Source organism: Peromyscus leucopus, chromosome 4 (genome assembly GCF_004664715.2).
Source record: "Peromyscus leucopus breed LL Stock chromosome 4, UCI_PerLeu_2.1, whole genome shotgun sequence".
NCBI lineage: Eukaryota > Metazoa > Chordata > Mammalia > Rodentia > Cricetidae > Peromyscus > Peromyscus leucopus.
Genome location: NC_051066.1, coordinates 104991788 through 105014824, shown reverse-complemented (window position 1 = coordinate 105014824; position 23037 = coordinate 104991788). Strand labels below are relative to the sequence as shown.

The following is a 23037-nucleotide window of genomic DNA, read 5'->3' as shown; positions in this document are numbered from 1 at the left end:
CAGGAATTGAACTCAAGTCACCAGCCAAGACAATATACAGGCTGGGTGCTGGTGGCACATGCCTTTAATCCCAGCACTTGGGAGGCAGAGGCCAGCTTGATCTACAGAGTGAGATCCAGGACGGCACCAAAACCACACACAGAAACCCTGTCTCGAAAAAACCAAACCAAACAAACAAAAAGATGATACACAGACACTCAGTCCAGGAACAAGGTGGGGAAAGAAGACCATGTCAGTCCTGTCATGGTGGACAGGGGTGGACTACAAACAGATGTCCATGACAGAGCAAGAGACAGACAGATGTGGGGTACACACTACAGAACACAGGCAGGCAGATCAGGCCACAAGTGGCCAAGTGAATGGGCCCTGAAGTTGCTGAGTGGACATGGAGAGACCCCACCAAGGGTCTGCAGCTCAGCCTGGAAGTTAAAACTACAGATGCCCAAAGCAATGAAAAGCTTGTGTTCATACCTAGGATGGCATTTTTATCATTCATGAGGTGTTTAATTGGACGGAATCCCTTCAGAGTCAGGGTGAACAGCAGGCTCTGGCATTTGTCCAGGTGTGGTGTTTGCGTAGCTCATGATTTATCATCTCAGTGGTTCCCAGTGAGGTCTGAGAGCTGGAACCTGTAATTAACCTTTGAGCCACCTCAGGAAACAGGAAAGGGAACCCTGGACCAGAGAGTGCTGCCATGTCCCAGCTCTTCCTGGTAACCCCACTATCTCCAAGGTTTTTAAATATTCAGGGCTAGCAATTGTAGCAGAATGGCAGAGCTCTTTTGTCTACCATGCATGGTTAAATTTGGTTAAATTCCTAGTACTCAACGAGGATTTGAGAGCAGACTGGGCAACATAAAGAGGCCCTATCTCAAATGAATACCACCCCCAAGTCCCCTGTCCACAGTGCACTTGCATTGGTTTAAGATTTATGCTCCTGTCTTGTATAATATTAGCGGGACCAGCCTCATATTATACATCCCAGGGACTCAGGAGAGAGAACGATGAACGGCGAGGACTATTTTCGGGAAATACAATCTCAGCACACCAAGCTCTATAGAGACTATTGTCCATTCACTTTAATTCTCTGGAGTAACATTCTATTTACACAGCTTCAGTTATGTTCTCAGGCCCAGCTCCTTTCTTGCCTGATTTCTCTCTGTATTTATTGACTGCTCCCTCTAAGTTCTATCTGAATTCTCTCATTCTTACCCAGCTAGTACTTCTCCATCTGACTCTTCCTCATCTTCCATCTCATCCACACATTCTCTGTGGTCAAAATCCTCATTATCCCTCTCTGTTCTCCATCTCTCTATCCTCCCCAAGTCTCTCTCCTAGGAGTCCAGTTATAAACCCAAGCAATAGCAATCTCCTGGTCGAGCAAGGTCATCAGGCTTGAATTCTACGGAGTCATAAGGGTAGATAAGAATTTTCCTCAGGCAGTGACCACCAGGCTTCCAGGGTCAAATGAGGGGTGATAAGAATCACATAGAGAGGCAGTAATTGTTAATTATCATTTGCAACCCAAAAGGGAAGTGACTAATGGGGAAATTAATTAACTAAAGGCTAAATTTGGGTAATATCTAAGAAGAGGGATCTTATGTGTCCCACTATAGTCTTAAATGTGATTGGTAGAAAATGTTAAAAATCTGTAAGTTGCTAGGTCAATGGGAGAAAATAAAACTGCCTTCTTTTTTTCCTATGGATCCTATCTGTCCAAGCTATCTGCCATTTTTCTGCAGGGTGGGAGAAAGTGTGCTCAGTCGCTAGGCAACCTGTGTACAGCTAGATGCCTCTGGTGATAGTTAAAGGGAGAGCTGAAACTAGAGGTAAGATTTGGGAAAGAAGGAAGCTAAGCTTAATGGGCACATCCGCCAGGCCTTCTCAAACAGGTAGCCTGGATGCTTAAGTCTGTTCTTAGAGAGTACAGAGGTATCTCTGATAAGGTACTTTCCTCCATCTGGGGATGGACCTGGCCGGATGCTGCCAATGATGATAATTACAGGGAGGCTTGAACTGGGGTTTCTAGCTGTGCATAGTTGTCAGCACAGAAGGTTATCTAAATATTCCTAGAAGTGGTTAGGTAAGGAGTTAAAGGTCTATAAAGTTAGTAAGGCTGTAAGAAAGGAGGGTCTGAGCTAAATTGTGTAAAGCTATTATTTAACGTCCACCTGACCTAGGTGGTGTCTCCTTGTGGAATTTACCTTAAATCAGGAGACTTGCATGTGGACTGTTATTACTGTTTGTCCTTAAAAGTGGCTAAGGGAGATATCTGATTCCAGAGGAAGCCTTTCCTGAGGCAGTTCTCCAAATACCTTGAATGTGTATGTCCAGAGTGATCAGTCCACACTGTTAGCCTTTCTTAGGGAAAAATCAATTGGGAAAACTATGAAGGCACACATGATTTTCATAATAGAAGACAGCTGATATATAACAAGCCAAGTAACACCAAAAGCTCCTTGGAATTTGACTTCCTCTGAAGGAATTCCTTGATCCTTCAGGTAGGGCTTTGCCATAACCAGCTGAGTTCTTATGATATATTTCTGCAGCCCAAAGCACTCCTGGGACTGGAGAGATGACTCAGCGGTTAAGAGCACTGGCTGCTCTTCCAGAGGATCTGAGTTCAATTTCCAGCAACCACATGGTGGCTCACAACCATCTATAGTGGAATCTGATGCCCCCTTCTGGCATGAAGGTATACATGCAGAACACTCATACATAAAATATAAATAAATTAAAAAGATTTATGCTCCCTTTAATCCTGGCTAAAATCATGGGCATCTTGCCTCAAAAGATGCTCCATGGATGCCTAAAAATGATTGATAGCCATGAATTTTTTTTAACTGTAGTCTATAGGCTTTTGAAAAGCCAATAAATTACGTGTGCCAGGCCTCACTATTCTCTATTGTCAAAACAGTTCTGTTCTCAAGCCCAACGCAGAGAAAACTTTTCTTCCCACGATGCTCTCAGGAAGGTCTCTCCCGGAGCTGTCCACACCAAGCCCCAACTAGACTGAAAGGACAGCTGAGGGATTTCTTCTTCCCTAGACTATACCAGGAGCCTCACAGCCCCAGGGCAGCTCAGCTGTCCTCTCTTCTAGTTCCTCCTCTTAGCCTCGATAGACCCAGGCCATGACATTAATATGGATCTCAGACTCTGTAGCCCAGGCTAATCTCAGACTCCAGGCAGCCCACCCACCTCAGCCTTTTAAGTGCTGATGTTATATTTGGAGACACTTTACCCAGATAAGAGTCAATCTTTTTTTTTTTTTTTTTTTTTTTTTTTTTTTTTAGATAGGGTTTCTCTGTGTAGCCCTGGTTGTCCTGGAACTAGCTCTGTAGACCAGGCTGGCCTCAGACTCAGAGATCTGCCTGCCTCTGCCTCCCAAGTGCTGGGATTAAAAGTGTGCAGCCAGGTAAGTGGCAACCAGCTGTAAGCTTAGCATTTGGAAGGTAGGAGGTAGAGGCAGGAAGACCAGGAGTTCAAGGCCAACCCCAGCTGTAAAGTGAGTTTAAGGTCAGCCTGGGCTATATAAGACCCTATCTCAGACAAACAAACAACAAACATATTCAGTCATCACTGGAGTCCAGGACAGGGTGAGCTGTTGAGAAGCAGAGAGTGGCTTTTTGTGCTCCTTACCCAATCTGCACCTCAGATTCTCTATAGGCAGACCAAGACTAAGCAAGCTCGTGATGGAAACCACTCAGGCCTGACGTAGCAGTGTGGGAGCAGATATGTTCACCTGTTTCTCAGCTGAGGAATGGTTGAAGAACCATGGGGAGCAGGAGATGGCTGAGTGGGCGAAATGTTTGCCACTTAGGTGTGAAAACCTGAGTCTGGATCTCTAGAACCTACCCATAGACTTGGGAAGCAGTGCCTGGAACCCAGCGCTCTTGCCGTGAGATGAGAATCAGAGACAAGACAACCCTATAAGTTTGCTGACCCATCAGCCCGGCATACACAGTGGCAAACAGTGAGACGGGGGAGGACTGACACCTGAGGCTAGCCTTGACTACGGTGGCATGTATTCACCCGAACTTCTCCCTCCCCCCCACACACACACGAGAGAGAGAGAGAGAGAGAGAGAGAGAGAGAGAGAGAGAGAGAGAGAGAGAGAGAGAGGAATCAGGTGTGTCTCTGGGATGACCCTTTTTGACCAGCATACCCATGCTGTGTGCTGTGGACAGGGCAGACGGCCATACCTCTGCAATGGGGCTTTTCTCCAGTCCAGGTGCCGTTAGCAAGACACACCACACTGCTGGGACCAACCAGCCGGAACCCAGGGTTGCAGGTAAAATGGACTTCATGGTCCACCAAGTACTTGCTTCCGAACTTCTTGCCATCAGGAGGGGCGTCCAGAGCGGGGCAGGAAACTGTAAGGCAAAGAGGAAGGATTAGGAGGCCTCCCCCTGGGCTGCAGCTGTGGAGGCATGGAGGTCACTCAGAAGAGCCCCCACCCCCACCCCATTGAATGACTGCTGCAGACTGGGCATGGAGCTGGACCTTCTAAATGCCACATCTCACGAAACCCTCCCTGTGTTCTTAAAGACGAGGAGGGGAACACACAGTTGGCCTAGTGAAAGCTGGGGAAACTGATACTCAGAGACCCTGAAGGTCACTCAGAGACCACAGGGCCATAGAGTGCAGTGCCAGCATCAGGTTGATGAGGCCAACACTTAGCTGCCTCTGCTTTCTCTTGTCGCCAGCCTCCCGGATGTCCTAAGTCTCCCGAACAGCCTCATCACCAGGCCAGCCCCTCCTTCCTGCTCTCCAGGTCTCTACTCAAATGTCACCACCTCCCAGAGGGGTCCCTGGCTACCAAGCATCTCTGTCTGCAGGCCACTTTGCCTTCTTCTTAGCGTTTGTGACGAATGCAGTGTGTCTTCACGCTTGCTCTCCGTGTTCTCTGCCTGAGTGCAATCTGGCCCGTGTCCTTTCTGCTGTCCCCAGCCGAGTGCATGGCACACAGAGTATGTTCTACAAGTGAGCCTTGAGAGAAACATGCTTGACTGAACCTCTGAAGAAAGCCTTCCCCAGGAAATGTTACCTCACACAACTAAGAAGACCCGAAGACAACAGTCACAGGGGACCAATGATGTCAGGGGTCCCATAGGCTCCATCTCCTGTCCCCTGGGCCCCTAGACCAGGAGAAACCCAGTGCTCACCTCTAGGCCTAGAAAGTGTAAAAGATGTCACCAGGAAAACATGACCCAGTGTTAGAGCTCTCCCATTAGTGGAGGGAAACTGGGGTGTCCCATTGTAACCCAGACAAGTGGGACTTACCCTAGAAGCCCTTCTTCTCACCCCAACTGGGTGGAGTCCCTGAAGAATGTACTTTCAGGTATGAAAAGCCAGAGCCGGCTGGGCAGTGGCGGTGCACACCTTTAATCCCAGCACTTGAGAGGCAGAGGCAGGTGGACGTCTGTGAGTTCGAGGCCAGCCTGGTCTATGGAGCAAGTTCCAGGACAGGCTCCAAAGCTACACAGAGAAACTCTGTCTCAAAAGACTAAAAACAAAATTAAAAAATAAAAGCCAGAGCCATGCTGGTTCATGGAAAATAGCAAATACTCTAAGTGCAACCTTCTGGGCAGGTCGGGGTGGAAGGTGAGCCTGGGTGGAGGGCATGTGTAAGAAGCATCTGGGCCTTCCAGGCTGCGAACTTAAAAACCAGTTTGGAAAATAGACTGTTACACTAAAAATAAAAACAGGAACAAAAGCAAAATCAGAGTCCACTGTGCTCCTCTGGGGAGGGCAGGGAGAGGTGAAAGGCATCTAGACTTACAGAGTGATGTTTTTGATAATTCTGTGGGATTATAGGTTGCTACCTATGTAGCTATTAAGCCTAGAATAAAAGGTATAAGAGGAAATGGGCCGGGTGTGGTGAGAAACCATAGCTCTTGGGAGGCAGAGGTGAGTGGATTTTGAGATCCAGGCCAGACACTGTCATTTTTTTTTTTAAAAAAAAAAAAAAGGTCTGGAGATGCAAATCATAATCCCAGCACTCAGGAGGCAGAGGCAGATGGATCAGGAGTTCAAGATTATCCTTGGTTACACAGCAAGTTTGAGGTCAACTTGAGCTACATAAGATAAACACAAAACGAGGGGGCTGAAGAGATGGTTCAGTGGTTAAGAGGGCTTGCTGCTCTTGCAAAGGCAAAGGACCAGAGATCCAGTGCCCTCTTCTGGCCTTCTCGGGCATATGCACACACATGTGCACACACACCGATACACATAAATAAATCATTTTAAAAAACCAAACAACTTGGAAATAGGTGACTATCAAATATGGGGAGAGGAGTAACCTTAATGCGCACATGTGTGTGTGCCTGTGTGTGTGCGCACACACGCCACACGCACACACACACACACACACACACACACACGAGGGGCAGACTGGATGGAGAGAGTTGCCTAGAAGGTTCCTGAGTGCAGTTCTTGGCCCTGGCCTGATGATTCGGGACCCACCTGGAGGTGCATCTGGGGCCACTTTGCTGACAGTGTTTTGCAGCGCAGCCAGCCGACTCTTCATGTTTCTGATGCCTTCAGCGAAGCGGGTCTCCTGGCCCTTCAGCAGCTGCTGCAGCTGGCGGATGGTTGTCAGGAGCTGCTGTTTGTTGAGACAGCTCTGGGGAGAGAAGAGACTGTTGTAGCGGGCTTCCTCCTCCCATAGTGCTCATCCTACCATCGTGCTTCTGGGTTTCAGAAATCCGAACCACCGACTTCAAACTCCCGGCACCTAGTAAATCGCCTTGGTCGAGCAGCCTCTCCCCGGCACCCCTCCCTGCCAGGTACTCCGCCTCATCTGTTCTCAACCTATGAGTTTCAACCCCTTTGGGGGTTGAACAACCCTGTTACAGGGGTTGCCTAAGACCCTCGGCAAATCAGATACGTAGGATTCATCACAGTAGCAAAATTGCCGTTATGAAATCACAAGGAAAATAATTTTATGGTCTCAGCCACCACAGCATGAGGAACAGGATTAAAGGGTCGCAGCATTGAGAAGGTTGAGAACCACAGCTCTACCTGAACAACGGCATCTGCAGGGTTAAGTTGCTTGGTGACAGCCCAAGACACACGCCATAGCCCCACTGCACCCCTTGACACCACAAAACAAAGGCAGAGCTGGTGACTGAATGACCAGGGGCTGAAGCAACCAGTGAACCCCAAGTTCCTATAGTCACTGGTCTGTCACTCCAAAAGACACACGAATTCCTCCTCACTCTGAGTGAAGACTCAGTTCCGAGCTGGGTGACATTCCCTTTCTTTTTCCATTAGAGACTTTGAAAAACAAGACAACAGAGAAGCATACAGACAGTCAGGGAGCCCTGGTGGTGCCTCGGCTTTTAAAAATGTAACAAGTAAAATAAGGGGAAACAGGAGAAAGAGGTGTTCATACAGTCAAATGTCCAGTTTTGATGATTTTTAATAGTTTTTTTTTTTTTTTTTTGAGGGAAATGGGATTGTACTTAACATTGGCAAAGACACTCTGACTTAAAGCAACTTCAGCATCATACTGGATGATAAAAATGGCAAGATTTCTTTGCAGTCTCCATGACTATCAAGAGTGAGGACATCAGGGGCCGGAGAGATGGCTCAGCGATGAGGACAGCTTCCCGCTCTTGCAGAGAACCCGAGTTCAGTTTCCAACACACATAAAAGCAGCTGAGACGTTGAAAGCTCCAGGGGATCTGATGCCGCCGTCTTCCGGATTCTGAGGCCTTCTGCACGTACACATTCACACACTGCTGTTCCCCTACCCCACCCCACATATACACATAGTTGAAATAGTAGAAATCTTAAAAAGAGCCGTGGGTGGGGGCAAGAAAGGGAGTATCCAGGAAGGAGAAAGGCCCTTAGCCTTGGGTAATCGATTCTGGCCTAAGGTCATCCTCATTCATTTGGGAACTGTAAATCATGAAGCATAATCTGTCTGACCTGGCTTGGATTACTTGCACAGGAGGAAAGGCAATACATCAACACTGCGATGATGCATCTTTAGGGACTTGGATCATTTTTAATTTGGGCTCTTTCCTGAGTATCAGTTGTGTGTATTGTACTGTGTATCTGTTCATGTGTGTGGCCATGTGTGTGCAAATGGACACATGTAGAGGCCAGAGGTTGATGTTTATGTTTTCCCCAGTTGCTTTCTCGCTGACCACAGAGCTTACCGGTTCCAGTAGACCAGCTGTCCAGCAAACTCCAGGGATTCTCCCGCCTCTGCCTCCCCAGCTTTGAGATTACAGGCTCCCCGGCTCTTACATGGCTGCTGGAGATCTGAACTCATGCTCTCTTGTTTCTACGGGCGCTTTACCCATCTCCCCAGTCCCCTGTAAAAGTTTTATAATTAAAAGAAATGTGTACAAGTCAGTGAGGCAGCTGGGCAGCTGAGGTATGTGGCCTCCACAGCCTGGGCAGTGTCCAACCTCTCGGTGGAGCCGCTGTGGTCACAACGGGCCACTCTCCCGGAGAGACTGCCAGGCCGTCCCACCTTGTTTTCACCAAAGCATGACTCATGGGCTAGAGTCAATGGACGCTTTTGACAAAATCGAGTTCCCAGTTGCCCCTGGAACTCGTTAATCCACAGGGGCTCCTTGGCCTCCACCATAACCGGGGCCTGATGAAGCATGGCCCCAAAAGCAACTACCGGGAAGAGAAGTTTGTTTTTCTACTCCCCCTCTGTTGGCCATCCTTTCCACTCCAGTCCCGGGCATCTGGGCGATGACCAGTTCTTACCTGCCTGGCACTGCGTGGCCAACTCCCCCAGACCTGAGCTCCCACGCCTAATCTTCCTGTGCTAAAAAGGAAAACGGATGTCTTTGTGGCTTGTGTCAGTTCCATTTGGGATGTGTTTCTGCCTATAAAGACATGCTTCTCTTGCTCAGAGGCTGCTTGTCAGCTGGCTGGCATCCACGTGTGGAGAAGGCAGCCTCTATGTGTAATTATCATTAGGATTATGATAGTCCCCATTTCACACAGAGGCTGAAAGTCAAGTGATTTGACTCAAATCATGTAATCTGTGAGTGGTAGAGTCTGGACACCTGTGACTTCCAACCTTCCCCAAGGAGCAGACTTCCTTGTTCTCACATAACACTGTGTGGTGGGATCTTTTTCTGGAATTTACACTACACCCTGGAGTGAATGTTTAACTCTTGTGCAAGTTGGAGATTTAACACTGGGACAGGAAGGTAGTAGTGTGGGGAGGTACCTCTGCTCACCCAGATGTCAGGTCTTGATGTGTGGGAGGGATCTTGCTGGGTCCAGGGATGTGCAAGGGCTCCATGTTGAAGGGAAGACTTCTCAATGCCAGACGCTTTGCTGGGAAAGGCGAACGCATGGGAACCTGGAGCGAAGCCCTGGGGCTCCAGGAAGTAGCGACTGGCGGGGAAAGGGCGGTTCCCGTGTGGCCACTGGGCAGCCAGGTTTCTCTAGCCTCAGAGCTGCCCCTAAGGACAACTACCACCGGATGCTTCATTCCTCCAACTGTCACTGGGTGACCTAGCAGTGCTGACAAGAGGGAGCCAGCTGGAAGGTCTGTGGTGACTCAATAAGGCAGGAGGAAGGCTCTCTCTCACACACACACCCGTCTGACCCGTCTCAGGTAGTGTAAGGAAGATCTCAGGTGCTCTCTAGCTGTCCTGCCGATGAGAGGCAGGGCTGAGGAACGATTTCCACAGGGAGTCTGAGGGTCCTTACCGCAGCTGCCACTAACCAGGCAGGTCTCTAATTCCAAAATGTTAAACCTGGAGCTGGTGGGAGGCAGGCTCAGAATTTGCTTCCCCAATCCAGAATCCAAGTCCGCCTGCAAATGGGGTGATGGGGCTGGAACCCCTGTTCAGCCAGGGCAAGTGCTCAAGAGGCATGAGTTTGGGGGACAAGTGGGTCATGGAGGAAGAAGATAAAGGATCCAAATGGTCCCCGTTTTCAAACTGAGACAGTATTCATCATCTTCACTTGCTCAAGGAAAGCATCCACCTTGAAAAATCAATTCAAAACACAAAACTGATTCAAACAAAAAGACACCAACGTTGACTTCCTACTCCATGTTACTTTCTGCGTCGGACCAAATACGCACATGCGCAGTGTCATCTGGAGAGGCTAGGTCACTCACGACACGATTCTGTCGATTTCTTCTCATGTTGGATGTGGTGTTACTTTCACATCGGTGGGCACAGCCTGTCTCATTCTGGATCTCCACTTCCATTCCTCTGTGGACTTTTTTTAGTCTGGAGGGGGGCTCCTTTTTCCCATCCCTCTGTCCACTGTGCTCTTCCACCTACCACCATCCTCTGCTCAGAGCGCAAGCACCCGAGGCATGGGAACAAACCATTTCCTACTTCTCAAATACAGCCTGTGCTGAGGTCACCCGAGGAACGGCGGAGGGTAAGAGGCAACGCTGCTTGGCAGCTAAAGGCTGACGGGGCCCAGCCCTCCTCACTAGAAGATCCCAGACTCAGCCTGTACAAGGTGACCCTGGGCTCCCCACCACCTACAGCAACAGATCTCCCATTCTGGAGGGGAAATTCAGCAAGGCAGCCACCAGGCAAGGTCAACCCCAGTCAGGGCTGCAGGAGGCCCCACACCCAGGGAGGACAAAGGAACCCACACTGTCTGGGTTCCTCAATCTCACAGGTTTCTCACAGGACCCTCAACACCTTGTTTTTTTTCTGCTTGTTTTTCATCTTTTTCTTGAAGAGATTCCCTTGGTTGATGTGAGCATCTGTCCCATTAATTTGATGACCACCAAAACAAAAATGAAAACCAAAACAACAAAACCCACAGGCTCCAGACCCAGCTTATGCCACTGACAAGAACCCATGAGAAAACTGTCTCTATTACTTTTTAATAACATTTAAGGTGAAACCAAGATGGGCAGGGAAATTCTTCCATTTCTGAGGGAATAAAAAGATCAGAGTTTATCTTCTTTTATTTGAGACAGGGTTTCTCTGTGTTTACCTGGCTGTCGTGGAACTTGGTCTGTAGACCAGGTTGGACTTGAACTCACAGAGATCTGCCTGCCTCTGCCTCCTGATTGCCGGGATTAAAGGCCTGTGCCACCATGCCTGGTTTAGGGTCTCTCACTGTTGTTATGCTACTCTTGAAAGGGACGGCCCTTCACCTAACTCAAACCCTGACTCAGGGTGGACAGATATGAAGCCTTCATTGAGGAGCGGAGTCATACCATCAGCTCTTCTCAGACATAGATGATTCTAGAATATGATGTCAGTGCTGAGAACTAGGCAGAGGCACCAGAAGGGTCTAGAGAGTGATGAGAATACTCTGTATGGGGCCTAGAGAGATGGCTTCATGGGTAAGAATGCTTGCCTAGCACTCAGGTAGAAGGCTGGGCATGGGTGAATGCATTTGTAACCCTAGGGCTGTGGGAGTGGATGACAGGAGGGTCACCAGAGTTGACCTTGCTCCAGGTTCACTGGGAAAGTCTGTCTCAAGGGAGTACAGTATAGAGTGATGGAGCAGGGCACCTGATGTCCTCCTCTGGCTTTCACGAGCAAGTGTATGCACACGCAGCGCGCGCGCACACACACACACACACACACACACATTTCATCTCTCCTCTCCTCAGGAAGTCCTTGTTCACTCTTTCATACTTGTTTCTCTCTCACAAGTCCCTCAGAACTTACCATGCTCCTTTGGGAATCAACCAGGAGAAATGAGTCTGCAGACATTCTATACCCAGATCCCACCAGCTGACTGAAGCGACCACAGCTAAGGATTGTGTACGACCCCACAATTACCTGTCCCCATCCCAGAACTCAGTAGGCCCAGCCCTTCCCCTCCCTCTCATCTCATGCAGCCTCCTTGTTATCGGGCTCAATTTATAAATAAAGTCAAGACCCAGAGTCTACTGTCAAGACTCCCACAGGCAAGGTGTGTGGGGTGAGAGCTCTGGATGGTCCTTGAGGCTTTTCTGTACCCAGCTCAGAGGTCTTCTTCACAATGCCGATGTGTATTAGCATGGTAACAATTTCCAGAGTTACCTTGCTGATGGAGTCTTGGGCTCTCAGGCGGCCACAGATGACCCCTCAGATTGGGAGGGGTTGCCTCTCATGCTCCTCTCTCCTAAGCCACAGCTATGTGTCTCGTCAGCATATTCTTAATGGAAACACAGATGTTTTGGTGCCTTTAGGTCTCAGAGAGGACAGAGCGCACTTGCCAACTCAGGCCTGCTAAGCCAAGGCTCGAGGCCCTCACCACTGAGTCATGGTCAAATTCCTGTATTGCTTTTCTCCAGAGCTTTGCTTTTAGACCAAGTCAAGGGCTATAACTACTCCACTGAGCATGTACATGCATGTGCGCACACGTGCACACACACACACACACAAGAAAGAGTGAGTATGAGAGAGAGAGAGAGAGAGAGAGAGAGATTTCACGTTAGGAGCTGTTCTCAGCCCTTGCATTAGGGTTCTCCAGAGAAGCAGAGACAATAGGAAATGAACATGGCCATGTAGTTAATACATAGGATATGTTTAATATCTAAGGTACAACATATATATTTGATATATATCATATTCTTATTGTTAAGATTGATTTATTTTTAAATTTGATATGTATAGGTTTTTTGCTGGTATGTAGGTTGTACACAAAAAGCATGCAGTGCCTATGGAGACCAGAAGAGGGAGTTGGATTCCCTGGAACTGGAGTTACAGATGGTTATAAGCCACAATGTGGGTGCTGGGAACTGAACCTAGGTCCTCTGCAAGAGCAGAAAGTGTTCTTAACCACCAAGCCAACTCTCCAGCCCTTGATGTGTGTGTGTGTGTGTGTGTGTGTGTGTGTGTGTGTGTGTGTGTGTGTGTGTATCTGCATTCCTACACACACTCATGAGGGAGAGAAAGAGGAAGAGAGAGGTGTGGAGATGGGGTGAGCTCATCGGCTCCCGTAATTGTGGGTCAGTTTCTATGACGCTCTTGCACCTTCAAAAGCAGCCTGGAAGAACTCCCTCCTCATTTGCATAAGATGAAAACTCCACATTAAGGAGAATAATCTCTTTTATTAAGGCCACTGATGTAAATGTTAATCACATCTAAATAACACTTTCCCAGCGACATATAGCGAAGCCATGGCTTAGCTAAGCTGACGCAAAATTAATCATCAAAGGCTTCCTGCTGGAGTCTCCCTTTGAGGGCCAGAGCCCAGGGCATTTTGAGGTTCCCTGTGTTTGTAGTGCCAGGGATGGAATCCACACACAGGAGGCAGGTGTCTACCACTGTGCCACACACACACACAGCCTGCCGTTTTAATTTGTACCCTGTGGGCTGTTGGTGATTTTATATGCATACCCAAACGGTCTTTTTTGTTTTCTCAGTCATGGAAACAGTAACATTGGCTCCTCCTGTTTCTCACTGCTCAGCAGGCTGTGTGACAGCAGGAGCAGAGCCAGCTCATTCTTCTCTCCCTGACATGTGCCAAACATGCAACACATGTCTTCTCTTCTATGCATTTCCTCTTCACCATGCCCCACGAGACAGGAACATCGATTGTCATCACTATTCAGAGGAGGAAGCTAAGTGTCAGGGGGCAGAAACCTGCCCCAGTACCCAGCCAGGAAAAGGCTGTGCAGGACAGGACATGGGCCAACCATAGGAAGTCGGTATCACCTGGGCCCCGCTGCCTTTTGGGACAGTGCCTGTCCTGGTGGCAAGCTAAGCTTCCACCAGGCTGTGGGTAGTGACATGCATTCTTTTCATTAAGTCAGGGACAGATGCTCTAGGGTGATACTGGCATGGTCACATGACACCAGCATGTTAATGTGTTTTTACACTACATTGTAAATGACTGCACTTGTCTACAACCAATCTTTCTTCTTTTCCTTCCTTCCTTCCTTCCTGCCTATCTGCTTGCCTGCCTATCTGTCTGCCTACCTGTCTGCCTACCTGTCTGCCTATCTGCTTGCCTGCCTATCTGCCTGTCTGCCTATCTGCCTGCCTGCCTGCCTACCTATCTGCCTATCTGCTTGCCTGCCTATCTGCCTGCCTGTCTTGCTTACCCCTAGCCCAGGTCTGGCTCTTCAAGTCTCATGCCCAGTAGCTTCCTCTGGATGCACATGTTCCTACAAATGGTGATTTCCCAGGCACGTGCATTTCACTTTCTTAAACTGGTGGCTTTGAATGCTGTCAAATTATGGGTGCTATTTTTCCTTAATAAAAAATATGTGCAGTTGTGCATACTATAATCCCAGCAAGAGGCAGAGGCAGGAGGATTGCTTCTAGTTAGAGGCTTGGTTGGTCTACATAATGAGGTCGAGGCCTGCCAGGGGTTACATAATAAGATCCTATATTTTATTTATTTATTTAGATGTCCTGTTCTTACAAGTCCTAGGAGCTTACTGAGAGCATGGAAGTTTCTGGAAGAGAATGTGAAAGGATATAAAAGTTTTACCCACTCTGCCTTTGTCCCCAGAGCCCTGGGACTGTATAAGTTGCCCCTTTTCACTTACAGATCATAACCCCAGCATGCAGAAGTCTGAGGCAGAAGGGTTACAAGTTCAAGACCAGCATGGGCCACAAAAACCCCATCTCAGAATTTTAAAAAAATGTGTGTGTTGGGTGGTGACCAGAATTACCAGAATGTTCACAGGTCTCTGTGAACAGTTATGCTTGAACAATGACATCCTCTGTGGGGCAAATGGCCAAGAGGCAGGTCCCAGCAAGCCTGTCGGGCAGAGACAGGGCCCAGGTATGGAGAGAAGTGATATCATAATGTTTTGGCTTGGCCTTCCTCAGAATTAAAGTTTGTGTCAAATAGACCAGCATGAGGAGGACATCAGTTCCTTAAGGGCCTCCCTAGAAGCCACACAGATGGCTGCCTACATCTCCTCCCAGCCTCCCAGGGCTCAGTTTAACACTTACTCCCATTTCTAGCCCTGGGAGCAAAGATGGCTCCTTCTTCCCAGCAGTCAAGCCTGTCTGTCCTTGACGGGGCCCAGGTCATGTTTCAGAATGCACACACGAGGCTGTTAGAGAAAACAGGAGGTGTGGCTCACCCCAGCCTCAGCCCACCCTCCGATGCACGGGTGCTGTGGAAGGTAAACTCTGGATCCCAGTGCTGGATTGTCTGCAAGAATGACCACAGCCCACTCAGGTCATTTACAAAAGGACTCCAAAGTTCCTCAACAAGAGGGGAATCTGTTTTGCACATATGTGCCCACAGGGTGGTCCATGCAGTTGACTATCATAGAAGAAACACAAATACACACACACACACACACACACACACACACACACACACACACAAAACGCACGCACAGGCACACGCACACACACGCACACCCCTAGGCTGGCTTTGGCCAATGAAAGGCAGTGAAAGTCACTGCACCAGCTCACTTCCAAGGCTGGTTCTCCAGAAGCCTTGTATTCTTCTATTCAGTCTTGGTCCTCCACCTCTGTGAGAGAAGTTCCAGCTAGCCTCATGGAACAAAGCCATGATATCCTAGAGAAGATTCACAGACCACCCCATAGCTGACTTTGACAGCTAACCCTAGAGAATGAGCAAGCCATATCCAGAGGAGTGGAGTCGGACCCGAATATCAGGGCAACTCACCTGAGCCCAGCTCAGATTGCCACCCTGCTCTGCCTATACTAGTCTAAGTGCCTCTATTCAAACTCAGGGTCCTTGTTTGTTTTGCTTCTACTGTAGGAGCTGTTGAAGGCATCAAATATTTGTTTCATGGCACACCCCATTTGGATCTGATGGCCCATAAGACCCTGTTGTTTTCAATTAATTTCTATAGATTTAGTCTAAAACCCTGTACTGAAGGGCTAACAATCTCCTAGTGCTGTGACCACAGCAGACATCACTAATCAAGCACAACCTTCCTCAAGAGAGGAGGACCAGTCTTCCCTCGAGCGTATCTATCGGTGTATCTGTGCTCATCTGCTAGCCTCCAAACCTGACCGGCCCAGCAGTCATGTGCTAGGAATAATCTTCATAACAATAGGATCAAAATGTAAGGGAGCAATCCAAGGAGGAGAATGATCAGAGCCTCAAAAAGTTCATGAGGGCTGGAGAGATGGCTCAGCGGTTAAGAGCACTGACTGCTCTTCCAGAGGTCCTGAGTTCAATTCCCAGCAACCACATGGTGGCTCACAACTGGTGCCCTCTTCTGGCCTGTAGGCAGACATACAGGTAGAACACTGTATACATGATAAATAAACAAATGTTAAAAAAAAAAGTTCATGAGAGCAGAGAGGCCCTGTCCTCAAGTCCCCACATCAGCAGGCAGGACCACAAGCCCTGCAAACCTAAGTAGAGGGCCGGAATGCACAGGCCTCAAAGAGACAGCCTGGCTGAATGGCTAATAGGAAAGAGCAATAGAAAGTAGTCGTGGCAATGTCCATGACAGACAGACTCAGCTGAGGGGAAACATGCCAGGAAACTCAGAAAGTTAGACAAGACAGGAAGTTAACCACAGCAGACCACCTGGCCCTGTGGTGACCATGGAACCAAGTGCCCACCTGTGGTGACATACGGTGACAAACAGGTGCCCACCTGTTTTAGACATACAGAGTAGCCTATATTTCAAGGAGCTGATTCAAGGGATCGGAGTTAGGAATTCATTTCTTTCACCTTTTAATGAAGAGTCTTGCTGTGTAACCCAGGCTGGCCTCAAACTGCTAGGATGACAGGTGTGTGCTGTCATGCCCAGTCACTAATTTCCCGAGAGAAACACACTTCCCAATGGGAATGGTTCTGCTCTGTGGCAGGAACTGAATTTGTAGGTATGATCTTCCAGAAAAAGGATCTCCAGGCCTCCAGGGGCTCATCAGCAAATGCTACCACACATTTCAAAAGCTGACACCAAGGCTGGGCCTAGTAGCACATGCCTTTAACCCCAGCACTCAGGAGGCAGAGACATGAAGATCTCTGAGGGGCCAGCCTGGTCTACAGAGCAAGCTCCAGGACAGCCAGGGCTACATAGAAGAACCTTGTTTGAAACAGACAGACAGACAGACAGACACAGACAGACAGACACTGACACCAATTCTACTCAGTTTCTTCAAGGGACTGAAAAACTACAGGATTGTATGAACTGAGGCAGAAAAAAAATGTGTTTCAAACTCAACATCCGTTGCTGGTCGGTACTCTGTGACACTGAGGCAGAATGAGGAGGACTCGCTGACCACACCCATGGCAACCACACACCTAGAGCTAGCACCACACTTGGTGCTGGGAAGCGGAATGTTTTCTGACACGAGGCTAAGATGTCTTCTCCCCTGTGAACCAGCACAGGAAGTTCTATGCACAGGTGTCAAGCAACATCATCATCATCATCATCGTAATCGTCATCATCTTTACAATAAACAAGATACAAGGTCAACACAAAAAGCCCATTGCGCCGGGCGGTGGGTGGTGGCTCACGCCTTTAACCCCAGCACTTGGGGGGTAGAGGCAGGCGGATCTCTGTGAGTTCGAGGCCAGCCTGGTCTACAGAGCGAGATCTAGGAAAGGTGCAAAGCTACACAGAGAAACCCTGTCTCAAAAAAAGAAAAAAAAAAAAAAGCCCATTGCTTTGCTATCTACTAGAAATACACCATTTGAATCATTGCGTGTGTGTGTGTGTGTGTGGTGTGTGCGTGTGTGTGTGTGTGTGTGTGTGAGCGTGTGCATACAGAAGTACAAGGTTGACCTTGGGTGTCTTCCTTAGTTGCTCTCCATCCTATATATTGAGAAGGGGTCTCTTGATGAACCTAGAGCATGCCACTTTGGCTCCTTTGGCTATTCCGCTTACCCTGAAGATTCCCACCTCTCCCTCCCATGAGCTGAGGCCATCAGGGAGCCAGCCACCACACCCGCCCAGTGTTTATGGGCTCAGGGACCTGAATTTCTATCGTCACACTTACAAAGCAGCACTGGAGAAAAGAAAATTTATATTATGCAAAATTCTGTGCGAAGCTTTTAAAAAATGTTTGTTTATTTACTTATTTGTGTGTGTGGAGATCACCCAAACTTTTTTTGTTTGTTTTGTTTTGTTTTTTGAGACAGGGTTTCTCTATGTAACAGCCCTGGTTGTCCTGAAATGTGCTTTGTAAATCAGGTTAGCCTCGAACTCACAGGATCCTCCCAAGTGCTGGATTGAAGGAGTGTGCCACCATGCCGACTGCACATCCAGCCTTAAATGGCAACTGCTTTTACTTGCTGAGCCGGCTCCCTCCCCTGACCCATGATACTCTGTTCATGATAGCCAAAATCTAGAAATGACACCACGGATGTTGTTCTATAGGTGAACCCATAAAGTGTGTTCATCCCTAAACGGGACAGTATTTGTCAGTACAGTGACACCAAACTGGTTTCGGTCAGTGTTTTATCATAGCAATAGATGGCAAGCCAGAATACCACCATTTCATATAGCCATGCTTTCACCACATAGACACCATGATAACGCACAGTATGTATTTTGACGTATGTGTACGCATTCATACACACATATCTCCACTCATGCACACACATATACCCACCACCACACACCAAACCATGCATTCATATACACACAGAATAACACACGCTCCTTCACATGCTCTGACATATGCAAACACTCATTTATTTTCATCACACACAAGGCAATTGTGAATTCACAGACATATTTATGCACTTACACACTCACACAGATACACACCTATAATGTCACTCTTAGATGTCACAAAAGACAGCAAAATGAGAACATTTACAGGCAAAGAGGAACCCCAGACAGGGCTCCTCCACAGGAGCTCACATTGGCTCCACTTGGTGGCCCTCTGGCTTCTGACATCCCTTGCCCATCTTAGCCAATTTCCTCCATGAAAAGAGGCGATCCTGTGGGTAAGTTCCATTCTTTCTGCTTGCCCGCAGGTCTCATCGCTGGATCTGAGAGCCTCAGGGGTTTATACTGTCAGTTAGACTCCATGTCACTTTAGTTTCTCATAAGTCCCATACTGAGTCCACTGTGAATTCTCAACCTGACCTCAACCTCTCCTGAGCTGTAAACTGACTCCACACTGTGACTCCGAGAGCTGGGCTTGCTCTGGGTCTCAGGCATCTTCACTGTAAGAATTACCCAAACTTTGGAGCTGCCTTTGGAGGTAAGGCTGTTATCAGGACTTCTAGAAGTCTCTTGGGTCCTGTTATGCACAGCCAAGATCTACCCAGAGACTCCCTGGCACTGGTCAGTGTTGATCTGCCCTTCAGGAGACCAAGGCAGAAAAAAAAAAACAAAAAAAACAAAAACAAACAAACAAACAAAAAAAACCAAAAAACAGATGCAGGGAGGAATCTATGTAGAAGATGTGCTTATCAGAGCACAGATCTGAAAGATGAGAAAGAACCAGGTAACATGGAGACTTCCTGTGGTTCTTTCCTTGGGTTTGCCCAGCCTGGAGCTGGAAGGCCGAGGTAGCCCCAACCACAAACTTAGTCAATTTTTTTCTAGAACCTCCTCCCCTTTTTCCCCTCCCCCTCCTCCCCTTCCCCAGAAAGGGTTTGTCTGTGTAACAGCCCTGGCTGTCCTGAACTTACTCTGTAGCCCAGGCTGGCCTGGACCTCACAGAGCTCCGCCTGCCTCTGCCTCCCTCCTGGGTGCTGGGATTAAAGGCGTGCGCCACCACCACCCGTCTTAATTTCACTAGAACTTGGAAACAGACATCTATGGCTGATCCTTTTTGCTTCCTTTGATTTCGCCTGCAGCAGGTGTTTTGCCGATAAAGAGGCAATACTGAGCAGTAAGGGCACGAGAAAAGCTGGCGGGGATCGGATCTCGTAACTCGGGCACACGGTCCAGCTGAGGCACGCTCCATGCTTCCTCTGCACCAGATTCACCAATTGCCCCGATCCCACTACTTCCCATGTAACCTCATGTGACAGATGCCCACCCTGCTGAGACCAGGAGATGGTGGAGCTCTGGAACATCTCCTCTCTCGTGTCCTGTCCCTTGGCAGCCTGGGGTGGAGAAGCCCATTAGAGATGTATCTTCTGTGCTTCTGGCATTGGACATGGGACGAAGGTTTAGTTTGGTTTTGTAATCTGCAAAACGGGCGATCCCATTGCTCTTGTGGGTGGGTTCGCTGTAGCCCCAGGCTGGGCCTCTGCCATTTGGCTGTTCAGCTGCTTCCTGTGACGCCTACTCCTTACCTTCTTCTGCACGAACATAAGCAGGTCTGATCTAAACCAAATTCTTCAGGTCTGGAAACGCTTGCTGCACCCCAGGGGGGCTTCTCAGTAACCTCGGGGCAAGCTTGCCTGTGCCCAGCAATTTAGCTTCAAGACATGCAGTGTGGACAAGGATCAGGAGGTCAGAGTCCAACCACAGACAGAATTCCTAGCACTCCCCCTGACTGTGTGGCCTTCTAGAAGGCTTGGAAGACCAGCAAGGATCTTGACATGCAGCAGGCACCCAGCATCCCTCCACATCCTACAGCTGTTTATGATGCTATTGGCATGGGAAGCTGGCGGCCTGCTCCTCCGCCAGGATATTCACAGGGGTAAAGGAGACTGCTCTGGCTACCGGAACCAGTAACCTGGCAATACCAAGTCCCTAAAATGAATTTTCATTTACATTTTTAATTGTAAAAATCAGTTTCCAATGGTTAATGTAAAAAAGAAAGATAGAAAGAAAGGAAGAAAGAAAGGAAGGAAGAGAGAGAGAAAGAAAGAAAAAGAATCTGATCAAGTAATTAAACAGTGGGATTCGGACACATAAATGACAAAAAAAAAAAAAAAAGAAAGAAAGAAAAGAAAGGAAAAACTGCCGCTGCCCATATGAATAAGAAAATGTAATTGCAACCCTAAGGCCACAGGTGCTCAGAATAAGACCACCTGAGGATCCTCCAGGCCAAAACCAAGAAGTTCTGAGAACGATGAAGGTGTGGTGGCAGCAAGACTATTTCAGTTAGAAATGTAAATGCTGAGTTTGGAGGGCGAGAACATTCTCTAACAGAACTGGGCGGCCAGGTGTTCTCACCGAGACCCACAAAAGACCAATGCCTCACAAGTCCCAGGGCAACTCTCCCCTGCCGGCGATTCCCACGCCTTCCCCTGCTGGGCTGCAGCAGCTCAGATCCTCCCAGGTCGCGATGACAGATGGGGGACCCCACTCCTCTCTCCAACAAACGAACCCCAGCCCGAGATTCCGCTTCAAGCCCTCAACTCCAGCACATGAGTGGAACGTAGCATGTCCCAGCCTCGGCGTTACCTCCTCGGGAAGCGGGACCCCGGGAGGGGCAGCGGGGGACACTGACCTGGGAAGCCCGCGCTCCGGGGCGGGCGAGGAGCAGCAGGAGAAGGACGAGCGCGCGCGGAGAGCCGGGCCCCATCTTGCCCAGCACAACCTGGCTGCTGGGGAAGGCAGGTCGCTGTTCCCTGGCCGACCTTGAGTCCCCGCAGTGCACGGGTCTCTTGCAGCTCCCGCGGCCACCAGCGTCCGCAGCCGCCTGCACGAGACCGTCCGGGCGACGCGGGGAGGCGCCAGCCCCGTGGCGGAGGCCGAGAGAGGAGGGGCTGCAGAGCCTGGAATGCGCCTGGGAGCGCGCCCAAGCCGCGACTCCGGGAGGAGGCCGGGCGCCACCAAGGGTGGCCGGTGCCCACCCTGGACTGCCCTACTGCCCACGGCCCCCACTTCCCACCGGGAGCGACCCAGGCTTCCGCCAGCCACACGTGGCTAATTGATGAGCCAAACTTAGGTCTATCCTACCTCAAAGCCCACACAAGGACACCTTCCTCCAGGACAGCAGAGAACAAGGCTAGCGTGGCGGGAAGAGGCGTTCCATAAACTTGGCCTAGGATGGAATATGTCTTCTTAAACTTTGGGCCGCAATATGCAAGTTGAGTTGCTGAATTTAGCAAATGGTAAAAACAGAAGACCAAAAGTTAATTCGAATCAAATATAATGAATCCAAGGTGTCCTTGGTCTCCATAACTGGTGCTGGTCAGTTGTCCCTGGGCACCACACGAATGAACCTGCCTGAGACACCTAAGACACTTGATTCAGATCTGAGACTATTTCTGTTATGAAATGAAGTGATTTTACTGCACATACAAAATTTTCTGCCACTTTGTAATACATATTTATGCGAGGTGGTCTGCTTGGTGTGACAATTACAATATCAAACTATCAATCAATTTGGGAAAAAGTGTCAAAAATGCATCTCGTTCTTTAATATCAAATATTCAGACAAGATTTCGTTCTTCATGTGAAAAAAATAAGCACACCAAATTTCCCTTTGTCTTTAATAAAAGGTAAAATTATATTTATAGCAAAGAATTACTTTAAGCTTAAAATTTTCAAAAATAGTGCTCCCCAAGGTTTTAGGAGCACGCATGTCCAGTGACTAAGAATCTCCAGCCTGCCTTCCAGCATGCAGTCTGTTTCCCAAGAGTTTCAGGTAGAGGCCCAGTAACAGAACCTCACTAAGGTCTGGGATGGACAGGCTCGAAGCTGAAGTCTCTGCACCCAGGCTGTGGGTGAGCCAGGTGCTTCAGACCTCTACCCATGGAAAATGTAGCTCTCCCTGGAAGAACGTTTTGTGTAGCTCACTCTGATTGTACAGAATGGTTCTGAAGCCCACAGCCCCTGACCTGGAGCTGTTTTCCATAGAAATCAGAAAGGCAAGCCGGGTGTCCTCTCTCGGCCTGTGAGGGTTCCTATAACCAAGTATCACAGACTAGGCAGTGTATAACAACACAAACATGTGCCTCGAGACTCGGAGCTAGGAAGTCAAGATCTAGGTATTTATTGGAAGATTTGGTGGTGATGAGGGCTTACTTCATCCTCACTTGTGAGAACAGGCAGGGGAGCTCTTTTGGGGGGAGGCAGGTGGGGGTGTTTCAAGACAGGGTTTCTCTATGTAGCCCTGGCTGCCCTGGAACTTATTCTGTAGACCAGTCTAGACTTGAACTCAGAGTTCCACCTGCCTCTACCTCCTGAGTGCTGGGATTAAAGGCATGTGCCATCCCCACCCTATATAAGGCCTCTTTTGTAACAACTTTATAGTGATCTAATTCAGAAATATCCTAAGGCCACATCTCCTAATACTACCATACCGAGGAGGGAGTT

At 48.7% G+C, this 23037-nt stretch overlaps 1 protein-coding gene across 1 annotated transcript in view; it reads right to left on the bottom strand.

Moving 5' to 3' along the window:
• The window catches only part of Fbln7 (fibulin 7), a 39406-nt gene extending 17963 nt beyond the window's left edge, over window positions 1-21443 (bottom strand). The window contains 3 exon segments of the mRNA XM_037205210.1: window positions 4202-4372; window positions 6465-6624; window positions 21224-21443. Coding sequence (XP_037061105.1) covers window positions 4202-4372; window positions 6465-6624; window positions 21224-21298 — 406 coding nt within the window. The 5' untranslated portion in view covers window positions 21299-21443.
• Window positions 21444-23037: the final 1594 nt, after the last annotated feature.